At 39.6% G+C, this 15,179-nt stretch overlaps 1 protein-coding gene across 5 annotated transcripts in view; it reads right to left on the reverse strand.

The window, feature by feature from the left end:
* Positions 1-1,229: 1,229 nt before the first annotated feature.
* The window catches only part of NET1 (neuroepithelial cell transforming 1), a 34,757-nt gene continuing 20,807 nt past the window's right edge, over positions 1,230-15,179 (reverse strand). For 2 of the 5 annotated variants that reach the window (XM_061126534.1, XM_061126535.1), the window contains exons 4-12: positions 7,757-7,864; positions 7,194-7,361; positions 6,756-6,818; positions 6,340-6,436; positions 5,925-6,001; positions 5,181-5,438; positions 4,585-4,755; positions 3,432-3,618; positions 1,230-3,079 (exon numbers count right to left, since the gene is read on the reverse strand). In XM_061126534.1, coding sequence (XP_060982517.1) covers positions 2,691-3,079; positions 3,432-3,618; positions 4,585-4,755; positions 5,181-5,438; positions 5,925-6,001; positions 6,340-6,436; positions 6,756-6,818; positions 7,194-7,361; positions 7,757-7,864 — 1,518 coding nt within the window. In that variant the 3' untranslated portion in view covers positions 1,230-2,690. Of the gene's footprint in view, positions 3,080-3,431; positions 3,619-4,584; positions 4,756-5,180; positions 5,439-5,924; positions 6,002-6,339; positions 6,437-6,755; positions 6,819-7,193; positions 7,362-7,756; positions 7,865-12,748; positions 12,971-15,179 lie in introns of those variants that run through there. The other 3 variants (XM_061126536.1, XM_061126538.1, XM_061126537.1) reach the window with 3 other exon arrangements.

A 15,179-nucleotide genomic window follows, 5' to 3' on the forward strand; every position in this document is an offset into this window, starting at 1 on the left:
AGCACTAAATGTACAGGAGAGCTAAGTCAGCACAAGAGTGGCCAGTCACCTGGATCAGCCAAGGAGACGCCAGTCTTAATCGATTCAAAGGTAGGACTTGGTGACACTGGTGCCCCGCTGGCTGACAGTTCACCCAGGCGCCCGTGCCTCCCCTCCCATTGTGCACACAACCAGACCAAAGGTTCAGAAAGACCACCCTTTGCTCAAAACAGACAAACACAGTGTTTTGAGTATTCTGCTTGTATGTATTCAACTCAGACTCTGTGAAGAGTTTAAAGGCAAACTGAGAAGATAGTAAGTAGATACGTCAGTACTTCCTACGTATCATTTGCATAATGGCTACAGGTTGGATCAGTGATGACTTAAGAGCTGACTCATGGAATTCTCTGTATCAGAATTAGGGGGGGGCGGGGGGAGTATTGACAAATATAAATTATGACCCCTGTACCCCACCTCCCCACCCCACACACACTGATTCAGTAAAACAGGTGTGGAAACTGGGGGAGGGGAGCTGGAGGTGAGGCCCAGTTACCTTTATTTTTTTCAGAGTACCCCTCATGACTCTGATGCCCAAACAGGCTTGAGAACTACTGGAATAAATAATCAGAGATTTTCAAATACAGATGTAATTTCTGAAGGGTGTTCATTCTACACAGTTACTCAGTTTCTGGGTCTTATTTCTTCCCTAGAGCGATCCCAAGAAAGCTATACAGTTTCCAATAAAACATCTTTTGATTGAGAACATCTGAACTATTATTGTTTCAATAACTTAGGAAGCTTATCAAGGTAACTCTGGAAGAAACTGTACCTTACAACATCTCTAGGAATGATTAGAAATCTTGCTGATTTCCGATCACAACCACTGGTGTAATCTACACTATTGGGTTTGAATTTGCAGAGCTAGAAACCTGAGTTACCTAAATTAAAATCTGAAATTAATTAATGAAAGTCCTTTGTTACTAGCTTGACTACTATATCCAGAAAGTGGCCAGGTGTTCAGCTGTCTTCAACTCAACTGCTGTTTCTGATTAGAGTGTGTTCTAATTGGTTTAATAAGATTCAAAAAACTTGACCTAATCTAATCTTTCTCTTACTTTTTGATGCATTTTGAAGGCATATTTGTGACCTTCTAAAACCTCTGTGAGGCTTGTCATCACCTCCTTGGCTGTAGCAGCATATTCTGGCAGAGGTCCAGCAAACATCCACCAGTCAGGAAACCTTTAGGGTGATTATGGGTGTGACTTTTTTTAATTGTATAATTCATTTATACAGAGAAATCATTTGGAATTAATTATTTACAGTCTTTTTCAGTTTTCATTTCCACTGGCCAGATACAGTTCACATAACAGTCCACGTTTACTGGAACGGTCACCATGACAAATCTTCTACGACATGGGTTTTCAGTCCTCCCCCATCCAAGACAATGATTGCAATTGAACAGAAACATTTCAGAGTAAAACACTCACCAATCTCTTTTCCCCTCTTAACGAATAAATCTGCCAGAATGCATCTGATATGGTCAAATTTTCAACACATTTCCTTTTCTTTTCAAACCCCTTATTTGCAAGTACTGTAAATCAAGGCAAACACAGTTCACATCCCCCAAGCCTTCTACAACTTACTACATACTCTCGACTTCAGCTTTTACTATCTCTTCTCAGAAATGTCTGGCACAATCAGACATTTTTACTTTAAGACAAAACTACACTCTTTTTCCATCTGTTTTTTTTAAAAAATACCTATTACCAGTCAATTGCCTTCCCTCTTGCTTTTCAGAGAATATTAACTTTCCATGAAATCCTTAAGATGGTTTCCTTTCAGTAGTTCAGAACACACTGAGTCATTTCATGTGTGTCCACCACCCTGAAACACTACATTTTAAAAATCGCAATTTTCTTAATTGGCTCAAAAACAGTATGGCTTGATTTCACTTGGTAAAGTTAATATGATTTAAAAACACACACACACACACATTTTTAATCAAGGGAGAAAAATACTTTAAAGACATGCCAATTTGAAAAGGGATCAAAGTAAAAAAATAAAAGGAAATACTAAAAACTACTTTACAATAAAAAAAAATTAAATAATCGGCAGGTTAAATCAATGAAAAATGAGGAATGTGCAGTGAAAAACAAACTAATAAAAAGCATTCCAGTTGGCAAAATGGAAAACCTATTAAGTTTTGTTTGTTTTCCAAGGAACTTATGTTTCAATGTAAATTTTGAAATATTACAGACATTCCAAGTAGATCTTAGATGCCAATGTTACAATTTCAAATTCTGCATGCAAAGTTCATCAAAGAAACACTGGTAAAATCCTGGTATTTGCAGAAGTTTAAGTTTTGGCAAATACTGTAAGTATCACAATTGGTATTAAAAAGTCATGATGAATGCAGAATGAGAATACCCATTAAGTATTTCATTTGATTAAAAATACCAGGTTTGCACGTTCTAAATGATCTGAGAAGGAAAAACAAAACAAAACAAAAACAAAAAACTGCAGTTTAACAGTAATCTGTATATATATCTTTAGCTGCCATTAAAAAAAATAAAAGAACAACAACCAGAACCAACCACACACACAGAAGACATGAGACAGTACTAAGTAACGCTGCCGTGCTCATAGGACAGAAAGAAAAACTGTACAAGGTCATAAATAAAGTCTCTCCCAGTTGCTAGCCAGAGCTTCCTTTATACCAGGGTCTCCTTCCGCTTGCCACCGACCTGGGCTTTGTCCCTGGCTTTGCGGAGGCTGGTCTGGGCTCGGGGTGCTTTCACGCCCGTAGCGTTGTCTGCTGTGTGCACCGGGGCGCCACACTCGGCAGCGTCTCCATCAGCTTCGCCCTGAGTCATGCTAGAGGCCGTGGACGCCTGTCTCTGGGCCCTAGCACTGCTGGTGGTGGTGGGGTTCTCCCCGCACTGCTCGTGGAACTCCGAGGGGCCGGTGGCCTGTCGGAAAGGGTCGATGGCGGTGCGGATGCAGCTGAACCACTGCTGCTTGTGGAACACGTCATTGGCTTGGAGAGTGTGGGACTGGCCCGGAGAAGGGTCCTGGAAGCGAACTCGGAAGATGTTTTTAGCTAGAAAAATAAACATTGACAAAAGGAAATCAGACTTAGAAAGCTTATCCTAGATGATGTGGTCAGACTACTTGAGTATGGGTGCTTGTCTCGCCACAGCAGGCACATCTATCTAGTAGGCAGTGCCCTACGTATTATGCATGTATGAGGCAGTGCCCATGTGTATCACGTACACATGCTGGAGTCAGAGCGCCACAGCACCTGACAACTCAGCAAGTGGACCAGGTCGGGACGACAGAACCCATTTCATGTTTAGTGTTTTGTCTGGGGACAGATTCTTAACTATTAAAGCTGAAATCATTTAGGTTCTGAGTTTATGATCTTTGAAACCATTTTAAAGTGTGACTGGTACCTTTATCTGAGTTGCCAAAAGCCCCTCGGAAGGACCCTCCCATCCTCACGTCTCCATCCTGCAGGTCTTCCAAGACCAGCTCTTGGACGGGGATGGGCTGCCGGTAAACCTGGTAGGAGTGACGCTCATTTCGAGTAACAGGCCGAGTCAACACCAAGATGTCTTGAAATAGGAAAATGTACAGCTTCTGGAGAAGCAAGAAACAAATACTTCTTAAATGTAGAACTTTGTGACTTTGAGTGAAATCCATTGTTAAAAAAACGTGACTGGATCTTAATTTTATCAAATTGATTTACTAAGATCCCCTTACAAATGACTTCATAAAGATGGTGCTTTAAAAGCAATGCACGTTCTCCTTGGAGAGTTTTTCTCACTGTAGACTATACACAACTTTTCTGTCCATGTGTAACATTAGATCAGCAGCAGCTGAGCAAACGCCACGTACCACAAAGACCTGTCGGTGGCGGCGTGACTAGAAATGCCAGGACTGTACACTACAGTCTTCTAACAGGGTGAGAACTTAAAAATGTAAGCTGGGAAAAATGTTAATGGTTCTGTTTTCTCTAAACAGAGACAAACCTAAGCTTTTACAGAACAATGAGGCCTTGTAAGAGAAATCAGAGATGGAAGATTAACTTTTTCCAAAAATAACCTCAACTTACAAATTGGGCTTCTGAAAAGCACATGATGAAATAAAAAAACCATTCCATGTGTATACTTAGTTCCAGCAGGTACCTTTGTAACTAAGATTGAGAAAAGAAGTCTGCTATCATTCTGTCTGCTATAAAAGTTTGTTTCATAGTGCTAAAAACTTCCAATACTATAAACTCTTCAAAAGATTATCCTGAAGAATGTACTTTTTTATTAAACATCATAAAACTAGTAAGTTATTTAGAAAGGAACCCCTAGCCAAACAAGTTGACTTATGCGTCAAAACTAAAAAATAAATTATTACTGATTCTTCACCAAGACATTTAAGTCACTTACAGAAACAAACTATTTACTTTATCAAAGTTGATAACATAAAATCCAGTTACTTTCAGTATGTGATGAGTTTATTTTATAAACCTGCTTCATAATTCAAGTGGAAAAAACTAAACAATGGGAAGAGGGCAGGAACTGCTCACTTCATATTAGTGTTAGATGCACTTACGTGTCCGTTTTTATTTTTCAGTTCCCCATGGCAGAGCAACACTTTGCTTGCTTCAATTCTAGGGTCCTTCTGCTTTTCATCCAGATACTCCAGCTTGTCAATGTAATATTGGCATTCTGATTCACCTTTCTTCACGTTGATATCAGAGAGAACTCCTTGTATTATCAGTATCTAAAAAATTATATATATATAAAGAAATCAATGGTGCATTTTCAGCATATTAATTTATCCTTATTTTCCTACAGGACTAAAATGTTGCATTAAAATGACAAAATTTTACAGCTTGAAGGGACCCCAGAAATCAGATAATTCAGTCAATCCCTTCATTTTATGCTGTCAGCCACACTGGTGATTTGCGTTAAGTCACACAGCTAGCTAATGGAAGAGGTCAGATTAGAACCCAGTCTCCCGACTAAAACATAAATAAAACACATGTTACACCTTTATACTAGTGCACAGTGAGCTAACCCACGAGAACTGAAAGTTCATGTACTCATTCAGCATGCAGAAGCTGTGAGGGGATCACTGTGTATATTTCTTAGGCAAGCTAACATGCAAACTGGCAAAGCACAGGAACCACTTCTTGGGCTACTTACAGCCTCCTGCAGGAGCTGAACATCTGGGTGGTCTTTGGGAGTATGTCTAAGAATCTCTTTCAACAGTAAAGGGTATTTGACAAGGCGGCTTCGAGGAATATCCAGGAAGCTCCAGAGATCCAGTTTTCGGCTGAAGGGAGACTCCAGGCACCGTTGGAGAAAGTCCTGGACTCTTGGGTCCTGTTTCTTCTGATCCAGAAGAGCCTTGGCTGCCAGCTGGTTACTGCAGTAGCCTTTGTAGGCATTCAAGCCCGGCAACTAAACAGCAGTAAGAGAAATCAAAGTATAGTCCATTAGTGAGATTGCAAGCATACGACATGAAACTTAGAGCTATTCATGAAAGTTTTAACAAGCTGTGAAGATTCTCCTGCAGGTGATAATGGGTGACTGTTCTCTCACTTGACTGTACATGCAAAGGCTGTCTTTCATCACCAAACCCCAGCCGTCTCTCTGAAAACAGGGCCTGGCATCGGCAGGCACTCAGATGTTAACTGAGAGACTAAGACAGGTAATTAACAGCATGTAACGTGGGAATTCTGTTTAAGGAGGAACATATTCTTGAAACAAATGAAACAGTGTCATTCATGATATGTCTTTCTTAAACAGTGACTGTAACTTCTATGTACATTAGTTCAGTTTTAGAGTCCCATTTATCTGATTTTAGAATCCACTAACTGGATCAAATCAGTGTGATCCTGATCACAAGTGACAAGCCTGCCCTGTCTGCATAAACATGCTACATACCCAGTTCACGAGAATGTGGCCAACGTGCTCCACTGTCCCGCCAGGCTTGGTGGCTTCTCCTATTCTTGCCAACAAATCTGAAGTGTAAGAAAGCAGAAATTCCAAGAACAAGTTTACTTAAAAACAATTCAGGGAGGAGCAAGACAGTGGTAGGGGATTAAGGGGTGCAAACTACTGTGTATGATATAAGTAAGCTACAAAGACATACTACACAGCACAGGGAATGTAGCCGTAACTTTAAATGGAGTATAATACTTAAAAATATTAATCACTATGTTGTACACCTAAAACTAATTTTGTAAATCAACTCTATGTCAATAAAAATTTCAAAAATATGCTGAATTAAATTAGAAGTTTAGATTTAAAATTGTTGTTGCTGTTTAGAATCTTACGAAAATTAGGGAGCACACCTTACCTTCATGCAGAGGTATGTAAGCATCCAAATCACCAAATATATGTGTGAGCTCCTCTTCTGACATAATAGACAGCTTTAACATGGGGTCGTGGTAGGCCTGTTAGAGGGGAGAAGTGCGTCACACACAGATCAAACAAATAAAACATGAAGAGAGGTCGGCATGTGAATTAAGCCTGACTATGTAAAAACCAGCGTGGACATTATTTCATACCTAATAGAAATTAAAGTACATGTTAATCTTGAAAAACTCTTCCTGATATTCATATTTGAAGAAATGCCTCTAATAAACCTCATCTAAAATTAGTATTCACCAGTAGATATTCTCTACTTTTCAACTTCTAAAGGTAACACCCTTTAGAATTTGTGGAATGTAATTTTTAAAACCTATGGCACAGGAGAGAAAGTTCTTTACTGACCTTTCTTGCAAGTTTGAGGTCCTCAATTAAGTCCTGTTCCCCTCGGGACATTTCATAGATTGCCTAAAAAAAAATCCAGCAAACATCACAGGTCACTCCTTCCTTTCAGAAAGGAAAATCACATACAATGGATAGTTACCATTATTTAATTGATGCTTGAACAGCGCTTTTCAAAGTGACTCAGTCTGAACACTATAATTCAGAATGGAAATTCTAATAAGAGGATGCCATACGTTTCATATTCTACCCCATCAGGGTGTTAAACCAAATGACCACCACCCTCTGCAAGTGCTGAAAACGGCCACTCAAATGCAAAAATACAAGTCTATCTTGCCGGAGGTGTTAGTTTGCTATTCTTCCGGCAAAGCACATGTTTAAGAATCAGAATCTATGTTTCAGTTTATGCTAGTGCACACAGTTTTGCTGTGGGGCGCACACCTCTTGACGTCTGATTTCCCTGGAGGTTAGAGACTGCTTCATGCTGCCGTCTAACGTCTCCGACCACAGGGCGCTGCTTCTCCTCTTGGCAGGCACTGGGACTGTCGACCTGCTAGAAAACTTTTGGGCTGAAGCTGGGGATCTGCTGTCACCACGAAGGGTAAATGACTTAAAAGAAAAGAAAAAAGTGAAAAAGAAAAAGCTTTGGAGGATACAGAAACTATTTATTTTTTCCTCAAAAAAAAAAAAAAAGGTTCTGACAATTTCTTTATGCATAAAAGTCATTTATGTCAGCTTCAGTCTGACAGTATTATAAAGTATTTGTGAGTCAAAATTACTTTCTGGGAATAAAAACTATCCAAGTTCTTGCTTTGCTCTAAGATGTAAACTAATATAATGAGATTATATAAATACTGTTTTGACAACAACATTACTTAACAGCTTATTCCAAAAGAGGAAAATTATATTTAAGTATAACAGTACAAACCTGTCTGCACAGCTCAAAGAAAATGCAAATTTTAGGCTTCTATAAAAAGTCACCTCACCGCATTACTTGCTCCTACCTGTAATGTTTGACCAAACCGCCTGACAGCTCCATTTCTTACAGGAGAGATTAGATTTGCCAAGGATGTGACCCGAGCTAGAGGTCGCACTCTTTTATTGCTTGGCTCCTGTGAAAACAAAAACAAGTTATACTAAACATGTGTTTAGGTATAATGATTTCAAGCAAGTTTGGACAAAACGTTAAGATCTCTCAAAAGTCAGATATTTGTACAGTATATACAAGAAACATGGAACTCTGAAAGTGAATGTTGTTTCTCATTGTTAAAATATGAAGAACACTAAGAGGAACAGAAAATTAAAAAATAAATGGTGCAAGAAAGGTCAAATATCTGAACATCACTGAGAACATAACATACTATATCATTAAACAACAACAACAAAAAAATCCAAAATTGAAACAAAAGAATTAGATTCTAAAATCCCACAGAAACTTTTAGCTTAATATAGAGAGTAACTTTAAAAAAACACCTTCTTACTATGAAAAATCAAACATTCACAAAAGGGGAGAATTGCATAATGGATCTTGGTCTAACAACTGGTTTCATCTGTGCCCATACTGAAATATTTTACAGCAAATGCCAGACCTTCTATCATTTCACTCTAAAATACTTCACTTAAAGAACAGCCTTTAAATGAAGGCATCTGACATTGGGATGAGTCAGCTCCAAGGCAGCCAGGTCCCTGTGGTGGGAGGTGTTCAAGCACAGGTAGAACAGTGGTTAAGAGGAGGCTGAGCCTCTGGACTCAGACCAACTGGGCCCAAATCCTGGTTCTGACACTTGACAGGAAACGTCCTGGTTCCCAATGTTCTCATCTGTAAAATGGGGTTAACATGAGAACTTCTCTTATAAAGGTGATATGAAGATTAAATAGATGTTTAAAGGGTTCAGACTAGTTCTTGGAACATACTGAGTTTTAGCTATTACTGACATCCTTTCTCAGGAATATTTGCACTTACTATGCAAACGCTGGTATTTATAAATAATTAGATCCTCTCATACATTTGACTATCAAGGAAAAATATACACAGATTGAGAAAATATAATTATTTTACATATATTGCTTTTAAAACAATAATAATATAGCAAACACATCATTTACCAAAGATTCCAAAACCTTACAAACTGCATTTCTTTAACTTTATAGCTAGGAGAGAGGAGGCACTCCACCAGGTGACTCACACAGCTGCCTAGGTAATGAAGGTTAGATCATAAAACAGTCCTACCCTTTATAATGTGCATAATTATTTGTTTGTAAGTTTTGGTGCCTTTGGCAATTGTGGCATACTTGACAAAATTTTAATGAGGATACAGAAGGGTACATGATGAAAAATTATACAAAACTCACTACTGAAAAATGACAGATGGAATTTTTTTCTAAAAAATCTTTGCTATGACCCAAGTCATGAAAAAGAGTAAAAATAATCCCTTGAGAATAATTTGAGCGTAGAGGGGCAGAAAGGGTTAAAATCCTCTGGAAAGAACTTAAATGATGGCATATCCAAACAAGCAAAGAGACCTATCGAGGCTCCGAAGGTGTGGACACAGTCGACCATGGCCAGGAAGCTCTGCAGACAGACCACACATTCCAGGCCCCTGGGTCAGTCCTGAAGAGGTAGTGCAGCAGGCCAGCCCCCACCCCCACCCCAAATAAGTGACTCCGAAGTAAAACCGTGACTATAAAGCCACAAATGTGCGAATGTTAAATGAACTGAAAAAGAAACCTCCCGAGATATGTACTAAAATGATGCACTGTGTGGTTGAGGACATGTGTGAATGCCTTTACCAGACCCATCTGTGCAAGACTGAAGGGACATATGCGCGGGCAGAAGGCAGGCAGAAGGCATTCCTTTCTATTTAGTAAAGGCAGGACAAAGACGCTTCTGTGTGAACGGAGATAGAATTACCTCACAAAGTAAGATATGCCAGCGCCAAGGAGAAACAGAGCAGTTGTCAGAAAGATCTGCTTCACCGATTGGAAGAAGAGGTTAATTCCTCATCCCTGTTTAGAGCATAACCAATCTGACCTCCTGGTAAATCATAAAATATTTAATTTCAATTGAAAAGTCTCTGGAAACATGCTCTTCCCAGTGAATTTGAAAGGAAAAGTTAAGTTTAGCTGGAAGGAAAGGAATTTCTGATATCTATTTTAATACATAAAATAAAAACTTATCTTCGGATCAGTCAGTACAACTACTAATTTCCTGGTAACGTAAAACTGTGATATTTAAAATGAAAACTACTGAATTAATTTAGGTAATTAAATGTAAAGATATCTAAAGCATCTTTCTGAAACTAAAACTGAAATGTGGATTCTCTTTCTGAGGCTGGTGGGGTATATGTATGGTGTTACATATGTTCCCAGCCCTTGAGAAGCCCACCCATAATCTCACTGCTTCACAAAGGAGATGCCAGTCTCAGGAGTGTATCCAATCTAAAACGTCTGGGAGGAGCGCCCGGCTAGCTCTGTCACAGAGCAAGATACTCTTAAGTCTGTACCAAAGTAGTGCTGAATCAGGAGTACACGGAGGAGGGCCTGGGGTGAGAGGGCATCTTCGTACTTTCCACACTGGCTTGTGGTATCTGAAAGTAATTTTCATGCCTTACTAAACACTCACATGTGAAGAATGCTTGTAAGATGCAACACAAACTTTTAGCATATATACTTATTACAAAAGTACAGAAAACTTTAACGAATAACTAATTCAAAAAGTATGATTGAAAGGCAAAGTGTAATACTGAATATGGCTCACTAATCTCAGGATAAACACATAAGAAAAAAATCAGAGACAACTGTTATGGAAAAGTGCTATAGGTCACCTATAAGGTAGGGACAACAAACTGTCTTTTATGGGTTAGAATTTGGTCTGTGTGAGCTACAACCAAGAGCAGTGTTTCTTTAGAGGCTGAGATGAGCCATCTAACCTACCCTGGTTTCTGGTGGGGAGTGCTGGGAATCCACCCATGTCTGTCCCTCTGCAGGCGAAGGAACAGAAGGTAGGAGTCTACCTGCCTTACCAGTACCCAAATAAGGCTTTCTTCCTGGTTTTACTGTCGTGTTATTTTTGTTTTGAAGTGTTGTTAGCAACACTTCAAACATAGTAAACACTTCAACACTTAGTAAACATAAGAAGCTTAAAGAATGGGTACAGATAGTGAAACTGGATACCCTCCTTCAAAAAAATTGATCTGAAAACCCAGGGGAACAATAAAGAACATGAACAAGTTTCACATGTTCAAGGAACTTTCTATGGTCGGCAACCTTTCACTAGGGCTAAAGTTCACTTAGAGGGAAAAAACCCAACACCCTCTAATATAAATTTATGTTGTTTATTTAGGTTAGCTTTTAACCAGACTATCTAGGTTGGCCAGGCAATCACATGTATTGTTATAGGGAATCTGACTTGAGACCTAATATTTAATCAATCTATTTATTTCACTAACCCAGTTGTACTCAGATTTTATGCCTTAAAATATTTTCTGTATAGCTACAAACAGAAAATTCTTAAAAACAATTTAAAGTCCTTTACTGGGATGTACCTTGTGCATAAAAGCAACAATCTGGAAAAGTTCTGAGGTGAACCCCGTTTTTTTGTAAAGAGGTTTTTTTTCTCCTCAGGATGTCACATAGAGGATATACTTTTTTTGGGGGGGGGTCGTCTTTTCTAGAATCAACCAAATCAAGACACAAAAAAACAAGCATGTGTTTGGGTCTACTCATTTGGGTTACTGGATAAGTAATTTTCTCCTCTATTTGGCAAAAGCTTTAAGAAGAATGAAAAGAAAAAGTTATTTATAAAAAGATAAAAATGAGTTATGATCACATAGGATTTCTCCCCTTTCCTCTTAGTAATAAATAGTCAAATATAGTTCTTTATTTAAGGCTGTGCTGCTAAAAGCCTGATGACATTCCTAGTGTTTTTAATCTTTGGAATAAAAGTATGCCGTAAACACGGTCAGTGTCTGATACCAAACAAGACTAGTTCCGCTTTTATTTACACTGATGACCACTTTTGCGAAAACTGAAACACAAAAGCCAAAACCAAACAGAAAAAAGAAAACCAAAGCCAAATCACGTCTTTTAAAGATAGCAGCTATTTTAACTACCAAAGGTGTGTGTGTGTGTGAGAGACACACAGCTTTGCTGAGACACACAATACACTGCGCATATTTAAAATGTATAATTACGTAAGTTTTGATATAGGTACATGGCCACAAAACCATCACCTCAAAGCAGCGTCATATAGTTAACTGAATACAGGAATGATATTTCTATTCCATCAGCAATGACAAAGTACATACCATAGAGTATATCTATTGCTGTTATATATATAGAACGAGCACATAGCATTAACTATTAAAATTAAATAAGTGGCATAAAAGTCACTTAATTTGATAAATGTTCATAAAGACCTTAAAAAAGTACAATAACTTTAGGTAATTAAAGCAAGGACGGCAGAAGTACCTAAATAATGATTCGCTGGCTTAAATAATTTAACATATTTTTCTTTCTGAAGGACAAAGCCACACACAACGAACTTATCAGATGTAGAAAGAAAATTAAAAATGAACGCTGGCATTTTGTTCACTAGCATTAACTTTTAACTAAGGGATTCCTACTTTCTGCTTACTCCACAGCCCAGTTCCTAAGACTGACTAGGTAACAGAAATGCATGCAAGACAAAAAAAAAAAAAAAAGCCCCCAAAACAAAATCTAACCAAACAAAAAACTGAATTAAACATCAGAAATGTGACCAATTCAACCAAACTGAAGTATATATATTTAAAATCTTTTTCTTTTGTATAAAAGTTTATATACATTTAAGTAACGCTATGCATAAACACATTTCAAACCTGCATGTGAATCAAGGCCACTTTAGTGCTCAGTAAGAGCAAAAGTTCAGTTTAGCGTCATACTGTTAATACACTGTTCAAGAGGGTAAGTTTCGTGGCGTCAGAAACCTTCCCTGGGCTGCTCTCCTCCAGTCTTACCTCCTGCTCTCGGAAGGACTGGTTGTTCACGTCGAGGACTCGTATAGTCCTTTTAATGGGCAGGAGACCTCCGACCTCATCGTGCGCCACCATGCTTCCCGAATGCCCCCGCACCCACAGCCCGAATCCCCCGGCTCCTCTTTGCTGGCTCCTCCCGGCGGGGTGCTCAACCGGCCTCCGCAGCCATCAGCCAGTCTCGGCGCGGCTGCAGTTTCTGCGGGCGCCCGCCAGGCTCGCAGCCTCCAGGCTCTGGGGGCGGGGCGGGCTAGGTGGGCGGGGCCCCGGGGACACGTGACCGCCTTAACTGACAGCAGGGCGCACCTAGGCTTCTCCGCTTTCCCTGCCAGAGAAAGCTCTCTATCAGTGGTTTTGGAATTTCTATAGTGAGGCCAGAAGGGAAAAGGAAACTGGGTTAAAGTAAGACTCTTCCTGACTTAAAAAGCATTCTCAGAGACAAACTGCTTATCCAGGTTACCTTTTCTAGTACTTAGCTGCAGACACAGATACTTTTTCTATAAAACCCTGTTACCTAAAAAATAAATTATGGACTACTTGACAACTTTAAGAAAATCGTAATTGAGAGTTAAATAATCTTGCCTCTATGAAGCAACCCTACTTCTGTTGGTTTGGCAGGCCTACAACTGAGCAGGTTTTCTTCTTAGACAGTAAGTACTGTATTCCATTTTGAAAAGTAGAATTGTCTCTTAATTATATGCTACTGTGAGCCTGCCAATGCAGGAGACTCAAAAGACATGGGTTTGATCCCTGGGTCGGGAAGACCCCCTGGAGAAGGGCATGGCAACCCACACCAGTATTCTTGCCTGGAGAATCCCATGGACAGAAGAGCCTAGAGGGTCCTTGGGGTCACAAGAGTTGGACACGACTGAGCGACTAAGCACACATGCACTATGAATGACAGGATGCTGGTAATTTGTGAAAACAATTCTTAGGATTTATTCAGTTCAGTAGCTCAGTCGTGTTTGACTCTTTGTGACGCCAGGGAATGCAGCACACCAGGCTTCCCTGTCCATCACCAATTCCTCCTAGAGCTTGCTCAAACTCATGTCCATTGAGTCAGTGATGCCATCCAACCATCTCATCCTCTGTCATCCCCTGCTCCTCCTGCCTTCAATTTACTAGGATCAGAGAAATCGGAGGCATCTCTGTAAAGGCATTATTCTAGATGATGCAGGTGATAGAAAACAATAGGTTCCACATCCACTCCTGAAGTGCTAACAGATCATTGTGTAAAGCAAGGCCACACAATGAGATAAGTGATGCAAGACAGCTTCTTACAAGTCCCAAATAAGTTGTACTGCTAGTGAGGCATTCAGGAGAAGAGACCACTTCCAGGGTCTTCCCAGCTGAGAGGAGGGTGGGAAAGACATTGGGGGAGGGGCTGTAAGATGTTGTTTCAGGGCTTGGAAGGTCATGTTGTGTTTTCCATAGGTCTGAGCAAGGGAAAAGTGCAAGGCCTTCCCAAAGGAGCACAGGGAGCAAACTCACAGCATGAGGTCACAGGCTTTGGATAGAGACAGATGAGCACAGGGTTTTACTGAGCAGGTGAGAGAGATAATAAGAGGTGTGTTGTAAGGTGGTGTTTATGATGGTTTAAAAGATGGCTGGAAATGTAACGCAAAAGTCATAGCCAGGTATCAAGTACTTTGCCTAAGGTAGGCCAGTGGGAAAAGCAAAGGACAAGTGCGAGACAACATGTGCAAGAAGTTAGAGATTCCGATGACTGTAAAGTTAGGAGGGTAACTGTTAATGCAAATAAAGAAGAATCAGCTTTGAAAGTACATTCTGAGTTTCATTTTAGATATTCTGAGTCTGAGGTGGTGGAAAAACATGAAAATAAAACTACTGAGTGAGTAGTTGGAAATGTTGGACAAAGACTCATGAAGAGGTCAGAGAGTGGATTTAGATTGGGGAGTCAGAGACACAGGGATCAGAGTTGAAGATCTGGGAGTCAATGAGATGCCTGGGGGAGAAAAGCTGGACAAAAAGAAAAGAGGCCCAAGGATCTAACTTTGGAGAAATGCCAAGGGAAAAAGAATTTTGCAAAAGGAACAGTCAAAAGGAAGGAAACAAAACAAGATGTCAAGGGAAGAAAAGGTGTTAATTATGGCAAAAAGGTTACAAAGGGTAAGAAAAGATTCATGGATTTACTGATTATAGGTCTGATGAAGACCTCAAGTGTGCTAGTTCAGCAGAATAAAGACAGAAGAGAAATCACAAAGGTTGAAGAGTGAATCAAGCAGAACAGCAGGCATAGACTATAATGACAAATAATCTATAAAAAACAATTTATTAAGATTTGCAGAACAGTGTTACTTCTTGCAGGGAGGAAGAATGCTGTCCTTCCATAAACACCAATGTGCTTTGCATTTAGGATGGTGTTAATAATCTGTCTGCTTTGAGACTTGGAAAG

Source organism: Dama dama, chromosome 23 (genome assembly GCF_033118175.1).
Source record: "Dama dama isolate Ldn47 chromosome 23, ASM3311817v1, whole genome shotgun sequence".
Classification (NCBI taxonomy): domain Eukaryota; kingdom Metazoa; phylum Chordata; class Mammalia; order Artiodactyla; family Cervidae; genus Dama; species Dama dama.